At 47.6% G+C, this 22,767-nt stretch overlaps 1 protein-coding gene across 14 annotated transcripts in view; it reads right to left on the bottom strand.

The window, feature by feature from the left end:
* The window catches only part of TTLL6 (tubulin tyrosine ligase like 6), a 55,016-nt gene extending 32,884 nt beyond the window's left edge, over positions 1–22,132 (bottom strand). For 2 of the 14 annotated variants that reach the window (XR_010152793.1, XM_054671223.2), the window contains exons 1-8: positions 21,838–22,076; positions 9,663–9,881; positions 8,781–8,819; positions 6,459–6,577; positions 6,189–6,331; positions 4,539–4,695; positions 2,010–2,153; positions 1,011–1,096 (exon numbers count right to left, since the gene is read on the bottom strand). Coding sequence is in view for 13 of the 14 variants with exons in the window: in XM_054671223.2 (XP_054527198.1) it covers positions 1,011–1,096; positions 2,010–2,153; positions 4,539–4,695; positions 6,189–6,331; positions 6,459–6,577; positions 8,781–8,819; positions 9,663–9,881; positions 21,838–21,940 (1,010 nt within the window). In the remaining variant the exon portion in view is untranslated. Of the gene's footprint in view, positions 1–1,010; positions 1,097–2,009; positions 2,154–4,538; positions 4,696–6,188; positions 6,332–6,458; positions 6,578–8,780; positions 9,414–9,661; positions 9,882–20,201; positions 20,267–21,837 lie in introns of those variants that run through there. The other 12 variants (XM_063798285.1, XM_063798292.1, XM_063798293.1 and 9 more) reach the window with 11 other exon arrangements.
* Positions 22,133–22,767: the final 635 nt, after the last annotated feature.

The raw sequence follows: 22,767 nt of genomic DNA, 5'->3' as shown, positions 1-22,767 counted from the left end.
CGCGGTGGCTCACGCCTGTAATCCCAGCACTTTGGGAGGCTGAGGCGGGCAGATCACGAGGTGAAGAGATCAAGACCATCCTGGCCAACATGCTGAAACCCTGTCTCTACTAAAAATACAAAACTTAGCAGGGTGTGGTGGCACATGCCTATAGTCTCAGCTACTTGGGAGGCTGAGGCAGGAGAATTGCTTGAACCCGGGAGGCGGAGGTTGCAGTGAGCCAAGATCGCACCACTGCACTCCAGCCTGGCGACAGAGCAAGACTCAGTCTCAAAAAAAAAAAAAAAGAAAAAGAAAAGAAAAGAAAAATTCAGCAATAAAAAATGCACAGAAAGCACCAAGCACAGACCCCAACACACATGAAGCCTCAGAAATACTTGCTCCTTTTCCCTTTCCTCCTTCACCTGGTCAAGTTCACATTCTTCAGTCCCCCGTTTTCTTAAAACTCAAATGAGACCCGATTAGACAGTAACAGGAATGGAAAAGCCTCTCGTGAAGATACTCTCATGAACTGCTCTCAATTTCCCCCCTTCTGAGGAATCTTCAAGCCAGCTAGCCACATGTCAGGGCACTGTGACACATCATTTGAGAATCTCTAATAGAGCAACGTCCAGGGGAACATGGGCCAAGCAATGACTGCCTGGCAAGTCCTTCTCACGTGGCAGACTAGCGATCAATAAATATCTGTTGATTTGGAAATATCAGAAGGGCCAACTGTAATAAGGGTATGTTTTGGTGTGTGTATATATTCTGCTGGGGAAACAGCTCATGTTTATCTCTCCTCCTCCCAGCCTCCCAGGGTTTACGATGGGGCCTTCTTTTAATGATTAACAGCCAAGAGGGCAGAGACGAAGGAATTTGTTCTGGGTTGCGAGGCAAAGGAGTACATTCTCAGACCATGTGACCCAAGATGGAAACACTGATGGGGACTAACAGGGTTTGGGTAGAATCCCAGAAAGCAGTTCTGAGGTTGGTAGGGAAAGGAAAGAAAAATGAAGCCTCTTCCTTACCTCTTACTGCCAGAGTGTGTGTCTCGACTGAAATTTGAACTGTGCTTATTAATGGAATAATTAGTCAGGTGCATGCAGATATCATCCTGGGGAAAAAGACACACATCTGTGGGGTCAGCTCGGAAGGGCAGGCCCCCTGCTTCCTCCCTGTGCCCTCCCATGGCCCCTGGGGCTTGAAGGGATGGAAAGAAAGGGAAGTTTTAGGGCTTATTTAGTGTGGCAAAATACAGGAAGTAAGAAGGGGTGTCCTGCAGCCTCGAGCCTAAGAAACTCCAATTCTGCTGGGCATGGTGGCTCATGCCTGTAATCCCAGCACTTTGGGAGGCCGAGGCAGGCAGATCACGAGGTCAGGAGTTCAAGACCAGCCTGACCAACATGGTGAAATCCCATCTCTACTGAAAATACAAAAATTAGCCGGGGATGTGGTGCACACCTGTAATCCCAGCTACTTAGGAGGCTGAGGTAAGAGACTCGCTTGAACCCAGGAGGCAGAGGTTGCAATGAGCCGAGATCATGCCACTGCACTCCAGCCTAGGCGACAAAGCGAGACTCCATCTCAAAAAAAAAAAAAAAGAAACTCCAGTTCTTTCTGAGATTGGGTGGTGCCCAGCCTGAGAAAAACTTCAGGAGTCCTGGGGGTCCAGGAAAGGTGGGGATGGCAGGGTTGCTCATCCACGGCCTTTTCTCCTTGATTACCCCTGAACTGTGGTTCTGGCTTTGGAGTCAGGCAGACCTGGCCACAAGCCCCAGACTCACCTCTTCCTAGCAGTGTGACCTTGGACAAGTCCCTTATGCTCTGGGTTTTAATCTCGTCATCTGTAAAATGGGGATAATAATCCCTCTCTCTGAGGGATCCTGGCAGCGCTAAATGAAACCCGGCACATAGCAAGTGCTCAACAAATGACACTCACAATGTCTTGAGGATGTGGATTTAACTAGAATTTTTTTTTTTAATCACGCTATGGGGGTAGGGTGAGGTAGTGTGTCTCCTTAGCTCACCAGGTTGTCTGTGCAAGGGCGGGAGTAAGAGGTTGTCGCAAAGCGTGCCAGTCCTTCATTGTACACAAAAATCCTGAGAGGGTCACAGGATGTCACCAGTACATAAATCCGTAGGTCAAACTTAAACCCATCAATGATAAAGGGCTGGAAGGAGAGAACAGAAGTCAGACATGCATTAGAGGAGAAATTTACACTTGAAAATCACTAGCTCCCGCCTTGTTTCCATGGAGTTGGCTCCAACATTGCCTAGTGTTGTGGAGGGCAGGCTTGTCCAGGGTCAGAGAGAGGAACAAGGAGACTTGGGCTCTGTGTCCCAACATGTGACCCTGTGGAGGTCACTAAACCACACTGTGCCTTGGTTTCCTGATCTGTCAAGTGACACAAGTAACCACCTCTAAGAGGCACCTTGGCAACTAAACAAAGTAACATTAAAAAGTCCTCTGAGGCCAGGCGTGGTGGCTCATGCCTGTAACTCTAGCACTTTGGGAGTCTGAGGCGGATGGATGATCTGAGGTCAGGAGTTCGAGACCAGCCTGGCCAACATGGCAAAACCCCGTCTGTACTAAAAATACAAAAATTCGCCAGGCGCGGTGGTGGGCCCCTGTAATCCCAGCTACTCAGGAGGCTGAGGCAGGAGAATCACTTGAGCCCCGGGGGGCAGAAATTGCAGCAAGCCAAGTTCACGCCACTTCACTCCAGCCTGGGCGAAAGAGCAAAACTCCATCTCAAAAAAAAAAAAGTCCTCTGATGGGCCAGGTGCAGTGGTTTATGTCTATAATCCCAATACTTTGGGAGGCCGAAGAGGGAGGATTGCTTGACCTCAGGAGTTCAAGACCAGCCTGGGCAACAAAGTGAGACCCTTTCTCTACTAAAATTCAAAAAAAGAATTAGCCAAGTGTGGTGGTGTATGCCTGTAGTCTTAGCTACTCAGGAGGCCGAGGTGGAAGGATTGCTCAAGCCTAGGAGGTCGAGGCTGCAGTGAACCCTGATCACACCGCTGCACTCCAGCCTGGGTGACAGAGTGAGACCCTGTCTCAAAAAAAATAAATAGATAAAAATTCTTTGATAGGCCAGGTGCAGTGGCTCACACTGGGAATCCCAGCACATTGTGAGGCCGAGGCAGGAGGATCTGTTGAGGCTAGGGGTTTAAGACCAGCCTCAGCAACATAGAGACTCTACCTCTACAAAGAAATTTTTTTTTAATAAAAAATTAGTCTGGGCACAAGGGTTCACACCTGTAATCCCAGCACTTTTGGAGGCCAAGTCAGGCAGATCACTTGAGGTCAGGAGTTTGAGGCCAGCTTGGTTAACATAGTGAAACCCCGTCTCTACTAAAAATACAAAAATTAGCCGGGTGTGCTGGTGGGTGCCTGTAATCCCAGCTACTTGGGACGCTAAGGCAGGAGAATCACTTGAACCTGAGAGGCAGAGATTACAGTGAGCCGAGATTGCACCACTGCACTCCAGCCTGCGCAACAGAGTGAGGCTCTGTCTCAAAAAAAAATAACAATTACAAATTAGCCAGATGTGGTGGCATGTGCCTGTAATCCTAGCTCTACTGGGGAGGCTGAGGTGGGAGGATTGCATGAACTCACAAGTTTGAGGTTGCAATGAGCTATGATTGTGCCACTGCGCTCCAGCCAGAGTGACACAGCAAGACCCTATCTCTAAAGAAATAAAAATAAAATAAAGTATTTTGATGAATGGACATATTGTCACCATTCAGGACTACATATTGTTGCAGTTCTTTTTTTTTTTTTTTTTGAGACAGGGTCTCCAGGGTCTCACCCTGTTGCCCAGGCTGGAATGCAGTGGCACAATCTTGGCTCACTGCAACCTCCACTTCCCGGGCTCAAGTAATTCTCCAGCCTCAGCCTCTAGAGTAGCTGGGACTACAGGCATGTGCCACCACGCCTGGCTAATTTTTGTAGAGAAAGGGTTTCGTCATGTTTCCCAGGCTGGTCTGAAACTCCTGAGCTCAAAGCAATCCACCCACCTCGGCCTCCCAAAATGCTGGGATTATAGGCGTGAGCCACTTTGCCCAGCCAATGCATAGTTGCAGTTCTACAAGAGTTCTCCCTGCAATGTTGTCCCCTGGCCATTTCTTCCCAGAGAGATCAGTGTGTCCCCCTCTGTCCACACTCCTAGAGGGCTCCCTCCCCACAGTGGGCTGTGACCTATGACCTCAAGTCAAAGAGAAAAGCTGATTGCTCTCCAGCATCATGCCCCTTTCCCACATGAGGGCTTCCCCAAACCAAAGGTGCTCTCCTAGCCCTAATGTGTTAGAGGAAAAGGGCCAGCCTTGCAGGGCCAGACCAATTGACAAGGGTAAAAGGATAACAGACACTCTGGCCCGGGCACGTGTCAGCACCCCGGTCAGATCGTTTGGTCTGACAAAGTGCAAGGCAGAAGCCAGGTCAGCTCCACCTCCACCTTCACCCTCCATCCCCTCATTTCACATTCTGTCCAGTGGAGCTAAAGTCCGCGGTTGCTGTGGGTGATAAATAAATAATCACAATGAGGAAGTACCTTTGAAATATACAGCTGACAGATCATATCCTCCCCTGGTTTGATTTCTTTCACTGTCCGGGTGATGAATATACCTTTCCCTTGGCAGCACGAATCCGGCTTACAAATGTATGTCTTATTTTTTCTTGACCTGCTGTAGGTCTGCAAATCTCCCCAGCTACCAGAGCAGGGAGGGAACAAGATACATCTTTAGCTGGGGAGCAATGAAAAGGAAGGCTAGCCCTTTATGAAGAAAAGAAAGAAAAGCTGTCTAATGTGACAAATCCCTGGCACTGACAGATGCCCAGAGGTCCAGCAATGGGAGAGAGTAGAGCACACGCAGTGGGGAGTGTGGGCTTCAGAGGGAATTCAGGCCTGGGTTGAAGCCCAAGCAACACCACTTACCAGTGGTGCAACCCTTTGCAAGGACTTGACCTCTCTAAACCTCAACTTCATCATCTATACAGTGAGGATAATAATGACACCCATCTCCTGTGGTGCCTAGTTGCATGACATAATGCAGGCACAGTGCTGCATGTCCCATCAAGGTGACCATGGCACAGGTAGTTTGGTTTTCTGGGTTTGCAGGTAGGAGCTTTGGAGTTCTGGACCTGGCTCAAGCCCTGACAAGTGATGTGATTTTGGATCCGTCAGTCTCTCACCCCATGCTGGGCTTCAGTGTTTCGTCTGTGACACCTCCATTTCAGCCAGAGTATGGGAGAGCAAATCATATATTTGAACATATTTTGAGGAAAGTATATTCAGAAGAAAGAAAGAAACTAAATTAATGGATTCGGTCTATCAGTCTCGCTATACTTCTGTGTTTTAACTCAAAGGAAACTTGTAACCAGGAAGTCACTTAACTGCAATGTTCCTCAGTAACCATGAAATCTGGAGCTCCTGTTGACCTGATGGCAATACATTTCCTTCTAATTTGCTGCTAAGCCCTGAAACTTGTTCCAGACAAGCCAAGGAAAGTCTGAGAACCCTGGTGCTCTTGGTTTTGGAAAGCACTGGGTGGAGAGGGGAGGGTAGAATTCCTCTGATACCCTTGCCATGTGAGTATAATCTGATGGTGACAGTGTTCTACCCCTCTGCCCTGTCTCAGCCACCAGATTGCACCCTAGGTCATGGATGTCATCTCACATTTCTCCTGTTCCTCGGTGGTGTGGTCCAGAGCACTTTACATACCAGGAACTGATGTTGTTTTGAAATGGATATAAAGAGAGCAGAGAAGGGGAAGTGCTGACTGCTATCCATAGCATTGCATGGGACAGAGGTCAGGCATCCCTCCCTGCTCCTAACCGGGGTGCTAACCACTAGCACACTCTCTCCAGAGGTGCTCATGGTCCTTAAAGATTCAGAAACTGCACAGTTACGTGGTTGGAATTAGTTCAAAACCAACAGCTTTCAGGGTCAGAACAAACTCTCACCCCAACTGCACGTACAGGCTCCAGGGCACCCAGCCCCTAAATGTCATCTAATTTTACAGGCAGAGCCTTGTGTTTTCTCAACCTTGGACACACCCTTTATCCCTTCTCTTCCTGAACAGTAGCCAGAGAGATGGGAGTTCATATGGGCAGGGAAAGTGGCAACCAGGGAATCGGGGGCAAGAGGAAATGTAAATGGGGAGGGGAGTGGAGAAGGAAGTACAGGGCGGGGGGCACTCACTCAGCAGGAAGACACCAGGTCCTAGGGAAAAAGCGGAAATCTTTAGGGAACATCTTTAACATGCGGCTCATGTTCCTGGCCAGCAAGTCCTTCCGGCAGATTTCACTCATCCCGGGGAAGTGATTGATCTTCTGGAAGGGAAGCTGGAATTCATGGGCCATCGAGGGACATGGGAGTACTACAAGATCTCCTCAGGAGACAGGTGTAAAAATGGGGCCCCGCCGGGTAAGATGGCACACGTAAACCAAGGACCATCACTAGCCCAAATACCTGGTAACTTTTCATTTCCATCACCCGCTCCAGTGACACTGAGTAATCTGTCCAATAGAGAGTCCAGCCATCGTCTTCCCCTCCCTCTCTAAAGCCGTACTGTTGGGCAGCCCTGCGCACTATTGAAGAAAGAAAGGCCTATTAGCCCAGGAAGTGGGGGAGGAGTATGGGGTGGGGAGATTCCATTACTAGGTGCTCCCAGACCAAGTACTGAAGCAAAAAAAACTCGGCTCCTCGAGACTGGAAGCCATCTTGCCCTCTCTGGATGCAAGAATGGAGAGTCAAACACTGTCACTGCATCACTTGAGACCAGGAGTTCAAGACCAGCCTGGCCAACATGGCAAAACCCCATCCCTACTAAAAATACAAAAAATTATCTGGGTGTGGTGGGGTGCGCCTGTAATCCCAGCTACTCAAGAGGCTGAGGGGGTGAATAACCTGAGCCCTGGAAGTCGAGGCTGCAGTGAGCCGTGATCATGCCACTGCACTTGAGCCTGGGCAACAGGAGACCCTGTCAAAAAAAAAAGAAAGAAAGAAAAGAAAAGAAAGAAAGAAAAAGAAAGAAAGAAAGAAAGAAAGAAAATAAAGGAACATGGAGAGTTGAAAACTACTGAAGAATCCAGTCTGTGCTCAATGATCCCCATAGAAGGTTATCTGAGGTGAATGATTTCCCTGTTCTGGCTTCCCTTTGCCAGAAAGCAAGCTTCTGGCTTTCCTCCAAACACCAAGCTCTGAATGTTCAGGGAATATAAACTAATCCTTAACATTAGCCAGAGCCAAGCTTAATTAGTATAGGGTATATTAAGCATGCATTTTTTTAAGTACACCCTGGATTTCAAAACCACATTTGTGATGTCATATCCTTCTTTCTGTTCCTGTCAGGATTAATAAGTAGGAGCTGACTCCAACACAAACTCAAATGCCTTCAAGGGCCTAGAATGGGAGAAGTGCCTGCAGTAACCGGGACAGTACAAGACTACCCTAAAGCATTCAAATTCTAATTTAAAATACAGCAACAGGCTGGGCACAGCGGCTCACGCCTGTAATCCCAGCACTTTGGGATGCCAAGGTGGGTGGATCGCCTGAGGTCAGGAGTTCGAGACCAGCCTGGCCAACATGGCAAAACTTTGTCTCTAATAAAAATACAAAAATTATCTGGGCATGGTGGTGTGCACCTGTACTCCCAGCTACTCAGGAGGCTGAGGCAGGAGAATCACTTGAACCCGGGAGGCGAAGGTTGCAGTGAGCCAAGATCATGCCATTGCACTCCAGCCTGGGCGACAGAGCGAGGCTCCATCTCAAAAAAAATAAATAAATGGCCAGGCGCAGTGGCTCATGCCTGTAATCCCAACACTCTGGGATGCTGAGGCGGGCAGATCACCTCAGGTTGGGAGCCCAAGAACGGCCTGACCAACATGGAGAAACACCCATCTCTACTAAAACTACAAAATTAGCCGGGCGAGGTGGTGCATGCCTGTAATTCCAGCTACTCAGGGGGCTGAGGCAAGAGAATTGCTTGAGCCCAGGAGGCAGAGGTTGCGGTGAGCCGAGACTGTGCCATTGCACTCCAGCCTGGGCAACAAGAGTGAAACTCAGTCTCAAAAATAAAATAAATAAATGCAATACAATACAATACAGCAAGAGCTGGGCACAGTGGCTCACACCTATAATCCCAGCACTTTGGGAGGCTGAGGCGGGTGGATCACTTGAGGTCAGGAGTTTTAGACCAGCATGGCCAACGCTGCGAAACCCCATCTCTACTAGAAATACAAAAATTTAGCCGGGCATGGTGGCACTTGCCTGTAATCCCAGCTACTAGGGAGGCTGAGGCAGGAGAATCGCTTAAACCTAGGAGGTAGAGGTTGCAATGAGCTGAGATCATGCCACTGCACTCCAGAGCAAGACTCCGTGTAAAAAAAAAAAAAAAAAAAAAAAAAACAGCAACAGCAACACTGTGTTCTAAAATACAAAATAGGTCTGTAGATCAGATTCAGTTCACGAACTGCAAGTTTGTAACTTGTACTCTGAAACAGAGCCACTGGCTGCAGCAACAGCTGTCTCTTTTACAAGTAGATCCCCAAATCACTATATATAAGAATTACAGATAGTTGAAGTACACACCATTGTGGTGAAAACCCATGACTCTTGGAATAGGATTCCCAACCTCTTTAATTAAATAGTTCATTGAGCTAGGAGAACTGAAGGACAGGATTTGAAGATACGCCCTTTCATCCCTCACAAATATACAAGAGTGACTCTTCCCAACCCTTTGGGAGAATCCAGTGGGTCCCCATTATAGATCTCCTGAATGTAGATGCTCACCACTCTCATACCGGCAGCTGGATAGATTGATCACCAATCATCTGGAAAAGAGAAAAAGGAAAGCAGCAAGACAGAGACACACTTGCCAGAACAAGTGACTGTACCCAGAAACATCCTGTCCCAGGTGGAGCTGTCTGAAATCTAGCCTGCCATGCTAAGCCTGGTTTGACCGTCCCTGTTGCTGAGGACACGAGTCCAAGGGGGTACAGCATGGTGGAAAACATGGCATCAGGGTACTATTACTCTACCCAGAAGGTAGAAATTCTGTATTGCAATTACAGCTGATCTTGCTTGCAGCTTCTCACTAACATCATTGCCTCAAGCCTTTTACTCCACTGGCTCATCAGGGACAGGAATTGAAAATATTTTTGGCCAAAATACTTGTCTCCTTCCTCTTCCCCCCATTAAGGGAAGCTATGAATAAGAAAGTGGACAAGCTTTCCTTCATCAATCAGTCTGAATGGAGCAAGGCATGGTGAAATATTAAACAAGAACCGGAATGCACAAGCTGCAGTTGGATCCTGATAAGTCAGTATGGTGCTATCATACTGAAGGCGTACTAAATTTCCAGGACAAATCAGCGCCTTCTTAAAACAAGGAAATCTTCTTTTCCTGCTATTTTTTAAAGGCATCCTAAACACAAATAGAATGAAAATTAGGACAAGGCATGGTTTTTTAGATTACACACACAATCATTTGATTCTATAAAACAGATCATCGAAAGTAGATTCTTTTTATATGAACCAAAAGTGGTGAGATGTTGACAGTCTCAGCACACAGTTTCTCCTTTACTCTCTCATCATCAGCCAAGACCCCCTTCCCTCCAAGTCCTTCCTGTTCTCACCAACATGGCTCCCCATTCCCCAGCTTTCAATCCTAACCTCTTTTTCTTCCTCTTCTTCTTGCCTTGCTGCTGGGCATTCTGAAGTCCGTTTTGTGCCCCTGGGTTCTCTCTCACAAAAGCCAGCGCGACGGTTTCTTTTGGATCGTCTTTGGAACTGTCCCCCTTCTCTTCGGAGTTTGCCCCTTCCCGGCTTTCCAAAGTCGGGCACTGTGGCATCTCCCTGGCCTGGGAGGAGGCTCTGGGGAAATACCAGGCCCCTGGAGAGAGGGCAGAGGGAGCCGCAGTTACAGAGATCCACCTGCAGGGGGACCCCCTCCCTCGCTCATGTGGGTAGAGACCCAGGGTTCTAATTCAACGCAACAGGTTGCAGTTTATAAAATGCCACCCGGCCTCCGCGGTTTGATGCAAGCTCAGGGAGGGAGCTGATTCCACCTTTTGCCATTGGCTGTGACCTTGGAGACTCACTCAGCCAACGCTAGCCTTGGTTTTTCCCTCCTGGGATTTTCAGGAGAAGCCTGAGATGCTGTGCATGGCACCACCTGGTAAACAATCTTATTAAAGTGAGTGAGTGTCTGGAGACAGCGAAGCCCCAAGCCTTCCTAGCTGAGAGAGTTAGTCCTAGAGGGTGCAGGTGGAGGTGCTTTGAGGAGGTCTGTTAACTGTTTCAGCACTGCACTGAACCTCCACACAGCAATATGCTGGCCTGAAAATGAATGCAACTGCCGCTCGTGGAGTACAAGACTAATGTGTAGCTGATTGAACAATAAGATTCAAGCCCAGGGCCAGATGCAGACCTTCAGAGACACCAACCACAGAGAAGGCTGTGTCTCTCCCACCATCCATTCCAAAATAAAAACAAGATCAAATTATAAAATACATGTAAGGAAGTCCAGCAAAGATCTCATCCTCCCTGGCCCCATGAGATTTCGTTCATGTTTACTCAAAATGTCAAATATCGCCGGGCGCAGCGGCTCACGCCTGTAATCCCAACACTCTGGGAGGCCAAGGCGGGCAGATCATTTGAGGTCAGACGTTTGAGACCAGCCTGGCCAACATGGTGAAACCCCGTCTCTATTAAAAATACAAAAAAAAAGGCTGGGCGCAGTGGCTTACACCTGTAATCCCAGCACTTTGGAAGTCCAAGGCAGGCGGATCACCTGAGGTCGGGAGATTGAGACCAGCCCTACCCACACAGAGAAACCCTGTCTCTACTAAAAATACAAAATCAGCCAGGCATGGTGGTACATGCCTGTAATCCCAGCTACTCAGGAGGCTGAGGCAGGAGAATCGCTTGAACCCAGGAGGCGGAGGTTGTGGTGAGCCAAGATCGTGCCATTGCACTCTAGCCTGGTCAACAAGAGAGAAACTCCATCTCAAAAAAAAAAAAAAAAAAAATTAGCCATATGTGGTGGTGGGTACCTGTAATCCCAGTTACTAGGAAGACTGAGGCAGGAGAATCGCTTGAACCAGAAGGCAGAGGTTGCAGTGAGCCGAGATCATGCCACTGCACTCCAGCCTGGGCCATAGAGCGAGACTCCATCTCAAAAAAAAAAAGAAATGTCAAATATCAACTATTTTTAATGGATGTGAATGCCCCTGCTTCACTCCTCCTTAAGAACATGCTTAGTTTGCCTTTGGGTAACCCAGAACTGCCAGGCCCAATTAACGGATTCATATTCCCTCACATCCAAGGCACCTATGACCACAGAGCCAATTTTCTGGTGCTTTCCCTTCCTCTCTTCACCTCCGAAAATCCTGCAAACCTCCTCACATTTCAACCCCTCTCCTCCGATGTCCACAGTCCCCTTGCTACTTATTACCTGTTCCTCCCTCACAAATTCTTTGGATTTAAAAAAAGATAATAATACATTACAATGTATTATCATTGAAATAATATAACATTAAAGGAGGCTTAGAAAATGAGGTAGGATGAGAAATCACCTGTAGCTTTCCTACTCTATCACAGTCACTTTAAACTGTCTGTGAATTCACTTTTATTCTTAATTTCTAAGCATAAGGCCAAGCACGCTGGCTCACGTCTGCAATCCAAGCACTTTGGGAGGCTGAGGCAGGCAGATCACTTGAGGTCAGAAGTTCGAGACCAGCCTGACCAACATGGCAAAACCCCATCTCTACTAAAAATACAAAATTAGCCAGGCATGGTGGTGCACATCCATAATCCCAGCTACTTGGCAGGCTGAGGCAGGAGAACCACTTGAATCCGGGAGGCAGAGGTTGTAGTGAGCCAAGATTGCACCGTTGCACTGCAGCCTGGGCAACAACAGCGAGACTCCGTCTCAAAAAAAAAAATTAATTAATTAATTAATTTAAAAATAAAAATAATTTTTTTGTTGTTGTTTTTTGTTTTTCGAGAGGGAGTTTCACTCTTGTTGTCCAGGATGGAGTGCAATGGCGCCATCTCGGCTCACTACAACCTCCACCTCCCGGGTTCAAGTGATTCTCCTGCCTCAGCCTCCTGAGTAGCTGGGATTACTACAGGCATACGCCACCACACCCGGCTAGTTTTGTATTTTTAGTAGAGATGGGGGTTTCTCCATGTTGGTCAGGCTGGTCTCAAACTCCCAACCTCAGGTGATCCACCTGCCTCGGCCTCCCAAAGTGCTGGGATTACAAGTGTGAGCCACCGTGCCCTGCCAAAATAATAATTTCTAAGCATAATTATTCTAATATAATTGTAACCAATTTTGTATTTGCTTTTTGTCCACTTAGTAGATTATAAACAGCCTTTTCACTGTGGCAAAGTTTACATGTTTCTGGGTTTTTTGGTTTGTTTGTTTTGAGACAGAGTCTTGCTTTGTCGCCCAGGCTGAAGTGTAGTGGTGCAATCTTGGCTCACTGCAACCTCTGCCTCCTGGGTTCAAGCAATTCTTGTACTTCGGTCTCCCAAGAAGCTGGGATTACAGGCATGCACCACCACACCCGGCTAACTTTTATATTTTTAGTAGAGACAGGATTGCGCCATGTTGGCCAAGCTGGTCTTCAACTCCTGACCTCAAGCAATCTGCCCGCCTCTGCCTCTCAAAGAGTTGAGATTACAAGCATGAGCCACCGTGCATGGCCATTTCTAGTTTTTTTGTTTGTTTTGTTTTGTTTTTGTTTTTGTTTTTGTTTGAGACGGAGTCTCGCTCTGTCGCCCAGGCTGGAGTGCAGTGGCGCGATCTCGGCTCACTGCAAGCTCCGCCTCCTGGGTTCACGCCATTCTCCTGCCTCAGCCTCCCAAGTAGCTGGGATTACAGGCGCCTGCCACCACACCTGGCTAATTTTTTGTACTTTGAGTAGAGTCGGGGTTTCACTGTGTTAGCCAGGATGGTCTCAATCTCCTGACCTCGTGATCCGCCTGCCTCGGCCTCCCAAAGTGCTGGGATTACAGGCGTGAGCCACCGCGCCCGGCCATTTCTAGTTTTTAATGGCTGTATGTATTCCATTGAAAGAATGCACCTGAGTGTATGTAACCAATCATTGTCCTATTGTTGGAAATGTAAGCTGCTGCCAATTTTAATATTATACAAGTAGCTCTAAAATGCATTATCGCAGGTGCAGAAGGCCTTTTACTTACTTGGGGTTATTTTCTTAATATCCTGATATTACAGGGCTAATGAATATGCAAATTACATCGCTTCTCATATGTGTGTGTGTGCGCGTGTATATATATATGTTGCTTCCCAGAGGGATTGCATATTCCCATGTTGCTTCCCAGAGGGATTGCAATAATTTGGAATACTACCAGCAATATGCAACAAGAGCAGGCTCACCAGAGCCCCACAATCTCTTGGGAATCATCTCCCCTCTCTATACATATTTGCTATTTGTTTTGTTTTGTTTTTTGAGATGGTGTCTCATTCTGTCGCCCAGGCTGGAGTGCAGTGGTGCAATCTCGGCTCACTGCAACCTCCATCTCCTGGGTTCAAGCGATTCTCCTGCCTCACCCTCCTGAGTAGCTGGGATTACAGGCCCCTGCCACCACGTCAGGCTAATTTTTTTGTATTTTTAGTAGAGACAGGGTTTCACCATGTTGGCCAGCCTGGTCTCAAACTCCTGACCTCAAACGATCTGCCCGCCTCGGCCTCCCAAAGTGCTGGGATTACAGGCGTAAGCCACCACGCCTGGCCCAAACTTGCTAATTCTAGACAACTTTTATACCCTACGGCCAATGTCTTTGATATGACTGCACCCTTCCACATTTCTCTATTCCTTTCTAAATCCAAATTTGGTGGTGTGGAGCCCTTTAACTATGGAAGCTACCTATAAATAATATAATTATAAGCTTTTATGTGGGGATAGTTCTCTGGGCTTTTCAAAGAATTTTCATATACATGCTCCCATTGAATGCTTACAATGAGAGGGATGGCAGAATTGTTACGTCAGCCAAGGATTGCCACTTGTTTCTTTCTCTTTCTGAAGAGGGCTGCCACTTATAGGCAAGACCCTTTATGGTGACACCAGAGCAGGGGGAGGAAGAGATGTGCTCAGGACAGATAAAACCTGGGTCTTGTGAGTCAATTGTTCCCAGTGAACAGGCACATTCTTGGCAAAGTTCAGGGGAACTAAGGTACTTGAAATCTTGACCTTGGACTGCTTCCTTCCTTGAAGGTAAACGGCTAGCTCCACTCCCCTAGCCCTCCGCAACGGCTCCTACGTACCAAGCCCTCAAGGAGGAGTGGCTCTGTTTACCTAAAGGTTAATGTTAACTTGGGGAGAGAAAACTGACCCTGAGTTTGACCTCTGGAAGTGCAGGTTCTCTTTGCTCATTTTTGAGTCCTTGCCTGATTGGTAAGAACAAGTCATGGCTCCTTCTATGTGTCTGCCTCAAAGAGTAAGCCAGGTGCAGTGGCTCACGCCTGTAATCCCAACATTTTGGGAGGCCAAGGTGAGAGGATTGCTTGAGCCCAGGAGTTCAAAACCCGCCTGGGCAACAAAGTGAGACCCCATCTCTATTAAAAAAAAAAATTAGCTGAGTGCAGTGCCGCATGCCTGTAGTCCCAGCTACTCAGGAGGCTGAGGTAGGAGGATTGCTTGAGCCTAAGAGTTTGAGGCAGCAGTGAGCCACGGCTGCACCGCTGCACTCCAGCCTGGATGACAGAGACCCTGTCTCAAAAAAAGAAAAGAAAGGCCGGGCGCGGTGGCTCATGCCTGTAATCCCAGCACTTTGGGAGGCCTCAACTGAGGTCGGGAGTTCGAGACCAGCCTGACCAACACGGAGAAACCCCGTCTCTACTAAAAATACAGAAAATTAGCCAGGCATGGTGGTGCATGCCTGTAATCCCACCTCCTCAGGAGGCTGAGACAGGGAATTGCTTGAACCTGGGAGGCAGAGATTGCGGTGAGCCGAGATCATGCCATTGTACTCCAGCCTGGACAACAAGAGCGAAACTCTGTCTCAAAAAAAAAAAAAGGAAAAGAAAAGAAAAAAAAGGTCAAATTATGTTTGCTCTTGCATGAGAGGGCCTCATGCATGTAAAGTAAAAAATTGAGCCCATGCACTTTTAGATAAACTGTTTCACCATGGAATTATTGCCTGCATTTCCTCGTATTCTAGGCTGCCTATGACATAAGAGCCATCTTGGATGGTACCCGAGACAGGTGCAAGATGGCAAATGGTACTTGCCATGTGACTACTTTTGCTTTGTCTTTGGCCTCCTTGCTTTCATTTCCCCCAAGCTTCTCTCCCTGTTTAATCTCCAAGGCTGAATCCTGTCTCTCCAAAGATCCTGAAAGAGCATCTCCTTCAAAGTTTGCCTACTGGGGACAGGCATGCTGAATCTAGCTTGCAGAAATGTCTACTTCTGGGGCATAGTAGCACATACCTATAATCCTAACACTTCGGGAGGCCGAGGTAAGGGAATCACCTGAGCCCAGGAGATTGAGGCTGCAGTGAGCTGTGATCATGCCACTGCACTCCAGCTGGGCAACAGTGAGACCCTGTCTCAAAAAACAATCAAACAAAAAAACCTATGTGTATATATAGTATGTGTGTATATATATATATATAGTACATATATACACATATATAGTGTGTGTGTATATATATATATATATAGTATGTGTGTGTATATATATGTAGTTGCCAACAACTAGAAAATGCAGATTTCCATTTCTTTTGGAGAGGTCTCTATTCCTTCACGCCAGCAATCAACCAGAGCTCAATAATGCCTCCTGTAGACATTTCCCAGTCTGCCCCAGTGCCCAACACTCCTTTTTGTCTCCCTGACACAGGAGCCAAGTAACAGTTATCCTTATATTATTATTTTTCTTTTTTTTTTTTTTTTTTTGAGACAGAGTCTCACTCGTCACACAGGCTAGAGTGCAGTAGTGTGATTTCGGCTCACTGCAACCTCTGCTTCCTGGGTTCAAGCGATTCTGTTGCCTCAGCCTCCCGAGTAGCTGGGATTACAGGTGCCTGTCACCATGCCTGGCTAAGTTTTGTATTTTTAGTAGAGAACGGAATTTTATCATATTGGTCAGGCTGGTCTCAAACTCCTGACCTCAGGTGATCCACCCACCTTGGCCACTCAAAGTGCTGGGATTACTCAAAGCGAGTGTGAGCCACCATGCCCAGCCTATTTTTCTTATAGTAGCATTGAGACATCTCTTTTTTAGAGACATGGTCTTGCTATGTTGCCCAGGCTGGTCTCAAATGCCTGGCCTCAGGAGATCCTCCTGCCTCAACCTTGGAAGTAGCTGGGATTACAACCATGAGCCACTGTGCCCAGCTCAAGAGAGGTGACATTTTCTTAAACGCAGCCCACTTCTTTCATTTAAGCTATATGCCTGACCCTATAGACATCTGAATTTATACCAGTTCTGTTCTAGTATCTCTGGCCTCCAAGCAGCTTCAAGTGAAAACAAAAGCTACTTCCACCAGGGCTGAGCAGAAAGCTTTTTTTTTTTTTTTTTTTTTTTTGAGACAGAGTCTTGCTCTGTCACCCAGGCTGGAGTGCAATGGCACGATCCCAGCTCACTGCAACCTCCACCTCCCAGGTTCCAGCTATTCTTCTGCCTCAGCCTCCCAAATAGCTGGGATTACAGGCACCTGTCACCATGCCGGCCTAATTATTTTTGCATTTTTAGTAGAGACGGGGTTTTGCCATGTTGGCCAGGCTGGTTTCAAATTCCTGAACTCAGGTGATCCGCCCACCTCGGCCTCCCAAAGTGTTGGGATTACAGGCGTGAGCCACCATGCCCAGCCAGAAAGCATTTTAATTCCCTGGTTTTCAGAATAAGAATTAAATCTGACCCAGGTGATGCTGGGACCCCACCCCCACCCCCCCCCACTCAGACTCTTCAGATGTGGACTTTATTTGGTTCTACAAGACTTCTCTTAACAGTCTTAGCAACCACTCCCTGCTCACCTGGTAGTTCCCACCTACTGTCTTGCGTAACAATTTTGTTGGTGCCAACACCAAAAGCAGTCTTGTAGCCTTGAGGAATAAAAGGAGGAAAGGCAAAAGACATGGCCTAAGGAGAATACAAAGGAGTGAGGGGAGCTGCTGGTGGCATCCTGAAATATACATACATCATGGTGTAAGGGCCTCTGCCGTCAGCTACAGGTGACTAAGCCACTTATTAAGAGGCAGCTGCAGTGTAGTAGCTAAGAACTCAGATTTCGAAGTCTGTCTGTCTGGATTTAAATCCCAGCTCTGCCACTTCCTAGTTGTCTGAACTCAGGCAGTTTATTTAACCTCCTGCCTTAGTTTCCTCATCTGTAAAGTGGCTTCTCCCAGTTATGGAGATTAAATGAGTTTACTCATTTGACTTAATGCAACACAAAGTTCTTAGAACAGTGGCTGGCACATAGAAGGTACCCACAAAGTGCTCTCTACCATTACCAGCTGTGTAACCCTGGACTGTGAACTTCCTGATGGAAGAGGCTGTGTCTCTGCATTCTCAGCTCCCAGCAGTGTCTAGAAAAGATACTAAAAATGAGATGTTCATATGCTCCTTGAATTAATGGGCTGGAAGAATGAATAAATGCATGAACTAATTAAGCTTCTCCAAGGTTCATTTTCCTTAGCTATATAACAGAAGTGTTGTTGTGAGCATTAGGTAAGTAACATTTGTTATTTACGTTGTTAAAACATCAACCTTGGGTCCTTCTCATATAGCTGGCACTTAAAATGCTTGTTTCATTCACTTACAATAGACTATTGAAAACCCACTTACCAAGTAGCAGGCATTACACTAAAGCATTTATAAACATAATGTCTCATCCTCATAATAACCTATCATAGATACTCTTTCCTCTATTACAGATGAGAAGACTGAGACAGAGAGACTAAGGTAAGAGGCACAGCTGGGGTTGGAAGACATGTCCATCTGACCCCACAGCCTGTCTCTCCATGCTCCCCTCACTGCCTTTTCCTCTCGGCAGGCCATCCATAAATAGTGTGACCATAAACTAAAGTAACTGATCTCCTAACTCCCAAAAGCAATCTTAGTGACTTTAGTCCCTTAAGAATCAGTTGGGGACAGGCACGATGGCTCATGCCTGTAATCTCAGCACTTTCGGAGGCCAAGGTGGGCAGAGCACTTGAGCCCAGGGGTTTGACACCAGCCTGGACAACATGGTGAAACCCCACTCTACCAATAAATAAATAAATAAATAAGCCAGGTGTGGTGGCGTGTGCCTGTAGTCCCAGCTACTCAGGAGGCTGAGGTGAGAGGATCACTTTAGCCCGGGAGGCTGAGGTTGCAGCGAGTAGAGATCACACAACTGCACTCCAGCCTGGGAGACAGAACTAGACCTTGCCTCAAAAACAAAAAGAAAAAGAAAAAAAGAAAAAAAATCAGTTGGTCCCACATCATTTTCCTTAAAGTCAACTGCTTTAAATTCCCATCTCCAACAAGGGCTTGGATCTCTCCAGATTTGCCATAACCTGGTAACAGCTGTATTGTTTCTACTTGTGTTTATTTTCACTCTCTTTCCCTTCTTTTCTCCAATGTCCACATTGTACCAGGGCTCCTATTAAGGGTGTAATTAGAATATTTTCTAAGCTTCTATGGAATTCCTGAATGTTAGAGCTGGGAGGAATCTTTTTAGAGGAGGTTTTGAACTCCCTGCCCTCTGCCAGTCTGTGCTAGGGGAGGGGACTTGTACCCAGCCAGAGAGCAAGAAATCAGAAGCACCATCAAAACCCCAGCTTCCTGGTCCCCAAGTTATCTTCCCATTATGCTGGGTTAGTGGACAGACAAAGTGGACTAAGTGCTTCAGAGAGTTTTTAAAAGACTAAGGCCGGGTGCGGTGGCTCATGCCTGTAATTCCAGCACTTTGGGAGGCCAAGGCAGGTGGGTTACCTGAGGTCAGGAGTTGCAGACCAAGTTGGCAAACATGGTGAAACCCCGTCTCTACTAAAAATATAAAAATTAGCTGGGCATGGTGGCAGGCGCCTGTAATCCCAGCTACTCGGTAGGCTGGGGCAGGAGAATCGCTTGAACCTGGGAGGCGGACGTTGCAGTGAGCCCAGGTCGCACCACTGCCCTCCAGTCTGGGTGACAGAGGGAGACAGTGTCTCAAAAAAAAAAAAAAAAAAAAAAAAAAAGACTAAGAGCTGTACTACCAATGTAACAAACACAGTAAATAGCAAAATAGCATCTTCAGTTTTTCTTAATGACACAAGAAAGAGCATTGTGTCATTAAGGAAGGGTATTAGTTCACCTTTCCAAGTAGGATATAGTTAAGACACTGAAAAAATTCTCATGTTTCCTTCCATTTTAGTATAGGGTTTGATCTTAAGATCTTCCAAGCCAGAGGCTGTCAACAAGATCCTGGTTAGACAGCATGAAAATGTCCTACATTGGCCACCAGGGGGAGGGAATGAGCACTGGGACGGGTCCACTGGGACGGGTCCATTGCTGGTTATTTGGAAAAAACTCAGAGGAGGGTCCCTGTCTTATTTCCACTTCTGAAGGACTATACCTGTTGACTACTCTCCTCTCCCCTGGAGGTGTTGCAGAGGGTGGAAAATGTTTAGTGCTTTCTTTTATCTTTCTTTCCTTTTTTTTTTTTTTTTTTTAGACGGAGTTTCAAAAAAACTCCAGCCTGTTGCCCAGGCTGGAGTGCAATGGCACGATCTCAGCTCACCGCAACCTCTGCCTCCTGGATTCAAGTGATTCTCCCACCTTAGCTTCCCGAGAGCTGGGACTACAGGCATGCACCACCACGCCTGGCTAATTTTGTATTTTTAGTAGAGACGGGGTTTCTCCATGTTGGTCAGGCTGGTCTCAAACTCCCAACCTCAGGTTATCAGCCCACCTCAGCCTCCCAAAGTGCTGGGATTACAAGCATGAGCCACCGCGCCCGGCAGTTTAGTGATTTCTTTTGCAAAACTGAATGAACACGGGCATCCTATAAATGATAGAAAACATTAATTTGGTGGTTGACTAAGAGAACCCTGGGAGAACATATTTCAAGTTGTAGCCAAGTTTTTTCATCTCTGACCTTCATCACCTGGACTTTTTTTCTAGTCTATAGGAATATATAGAGCACTGAAAGTTTCGCCTATTGTGTCTGTCTGTGAAGTCCCTCTCTTTCACCAGATAACAGGTTTTCCTTCACGTACCTCCTTTTCATCTTTTGGTCCTCATTTCCCTACTGGAAGCATCCCTCTGAAGGCCTCCAGTGGTTCTTGGAAAATGTCAAATTGGATGGGGGAAGAAAAGATGTGGAGGTAAGACCTCTGGATCTTGCTTTCAGCTTTGCCCCTCCAACTCAGTATGTCATAAAAATCCAAGCAATTATTTCCTCTCCCACTCCCTATCTTCTCTATAATTACAGGACCACTAGGAGGATAAAAGCTTCACATCTAGAAAAGTGCTTTGAGCTTTGATTCAGACAGGATAAAATAAGATGTTTTTTGTGGTCTTTTGACTTTTCGTTTTAGTCACCCTTTGAATTTCAGCCCGGGGCCTGAAAGGGTCCTAAGCAAAATGTGGATTAACAAGGGAGGGATGGGGCACCCAATTGCTCAAGGGCTTTGCCAATAAGAAGTGTTGAGAATGACAAGTCACCTGTAGTGGGAACAATAAGAATCTTGCTGACTTAGATGCCATCTTTTATTCTGCTAGAAACTGAGAAATTCTGCAAGATTGGAAGATGCAATATTCAGATCAGGCTCATGCCTAGTCATTTTCTCCACAATATTCAGGGCATTGCTAACAAAGACAGATGGATCTGGATCCAAATCCCAGCTCTACTAGTTTCTAGAATGTGTGACCATGCGTGAGTAACTTAGCCTCTCTGTACCTCAGCTTCTGTATAAGTAAAATGGGGATGATAATAATATTCATTTTATGGAGCTGTTTTAAAGATTAAATGAGTTAATATTTCTAATACCCTTAAAGCAGTGCTTGGTTCAAAATAAAGGCTATATTGTAAAATGAAAATATAAACCAGGTGTGGTGACTCATGCCTGTAATTCCAGCACTTTGGGAAGCCAAAGTGGGAGGATCACTTGAGCTCAGGAGTTCGACACCAGCCTGGGCAAAAAAGTGAGCCCCCCCACCCCCACCTCCATCTCTTAAAACAAACAAAAAAGAAAATATAATAATAAGATTGGCATAAATATTAAATTTTTTTGGAGTGCCTCGCACATACTGGTGCTTTCAAAACGTTAGCTCCCTTCCCACTTCATCCCCCAATGTGATATTTTTCCTAGAGTTCAAATCCCAAAGGAGAACTTTCTGCAAAGCCAGAAGAGTATTTTTTCAGGAGGGGTGAGAAATAACAACCGGAAATGAAAGAACACCAGGCTGGAAGGCGGTAGGGGCATCAGCAGAGGACTATGCCGGCCATGAAAAATGGGAAGTGTCTTGCTGGAAGGTTTCTCCAGACAAAGGAAGAACAGTGATGAAGAAAATGACCCAATGATGGGGATGAAGGGGATGAAGAGAGTTGTGTGAGTCCCAGGGATCGCTGGTGTCTAAGCGACAGCTCCTTGGTGGACTGTGGTTTAGGAAATCGGGGGAGGGCGGGAAATGAACGTTAATAAGAGGGACTGAGAAGCGGGGAGCCCCGGAGCCGAGGGACCGTGAGGGTGAGTGCCTGGCGCCGTGGAACGCCAGCAGGGAGGGCAGCGGGCTACCCTGGGGACCTGGGTCCCGTGTGGGTTTAAGGAGACGTGTCTAGCCAGGTTTTCAGGGGACAGGCACCAGGAGGCTGCGGTCTGGAGCCAGCACCGGGCTTTGGGGCGCTCTTACCCGCAATTCCTACTCCCCCGTCTCGCCCCGCTGGGCTGCTAGTCCAGCTTGCAACCACACCTGCCGGCCCCCTCCTCGAAGGATGAAGGAGTAACGCTCCCATTGGCTGCCAGACAGCCCCAACCCCAACCCGCGCTCGCCCTAACTTTGGGTCCGCCCGGCCCTCATATTTGCATACGGGGCCTTCTAGGCCTTCGATTGGCCCCTGCAGTAGCTGCCATGCCCCCTCCCTCCCGAATCCAATTAACCGCCCAGGCGCTAGGGGAGGGGCGCGCCCACGGTTGTCCCGGGAGACGCGGAGGACGCGCGCACCGCGCACCCGGGCGCCAGGGGCTGGACCGCCGCTCGCTCCCGCAGCCCTACCCGTGCCCAGCGAGCCAAGCCGCAGTCCCAGCCCATCCGCGCCGGTGCCGTCGGGCGCCGTGCGCGGGCGCGGCCGGAACGTCTGGCTCCAGAGGTCCAGCTGCGCGGGGCTGCGGTGAGGGAGGGGGGCACCTTGAATTTAGGCCTTCGGGAGAGGGCAAACCTGAAGCAGGAGGCACTGTGGGAAAACACTGGTTGGAGACTTAAATCAGCATCTCAGGCATATTAGTGCCTGTGTCACCTTGGGCAGGCCACGTTACCTCTGTGAGGCTTAGCTTCTTCAACAGGAAAATGGGTGTTGCAAACCTGTGATGACCGCTCAGGCGTATTGAACCCTGACCTCACCTCCAGAGTGTGGGGGTCATGGCCTCCAGTGAACTGATCAGTAAGAGAGGGCCGCCTAGACCGACTGAAGAGTCAGTGAGACTTAAGGGGTTAGGGGTCTGGGCTTCTCAGAGCAACCATTTGGTCTCAGGTGGAGAATCTGTAGTAGTGACTGGATTCAAATCATTGAAGATGGCCGGGCGCGGTGGCTCACGCCTGTAATCCCAGCACTTTGGGAGGCCT

The sequence above is a fragment of the Pan troglodytes genome, chromosome 19, assembly GCF_028858775.2.
Source record: "Pan troglodytes isolate AG18354 chromosome 19, NHGRI_mPanTro3-v2.0_pri, whole genome shotgun sequence".
NCBI lineage: Eukaryota > Metazoa > Chordata > Mammalia > Primates > Hominidae > Pan > Pan troglodytes.
Note: the sequence above shows the minus strand (reverse complement) of the source record. Positions and strands in the feature narration are given on the sequence as shown.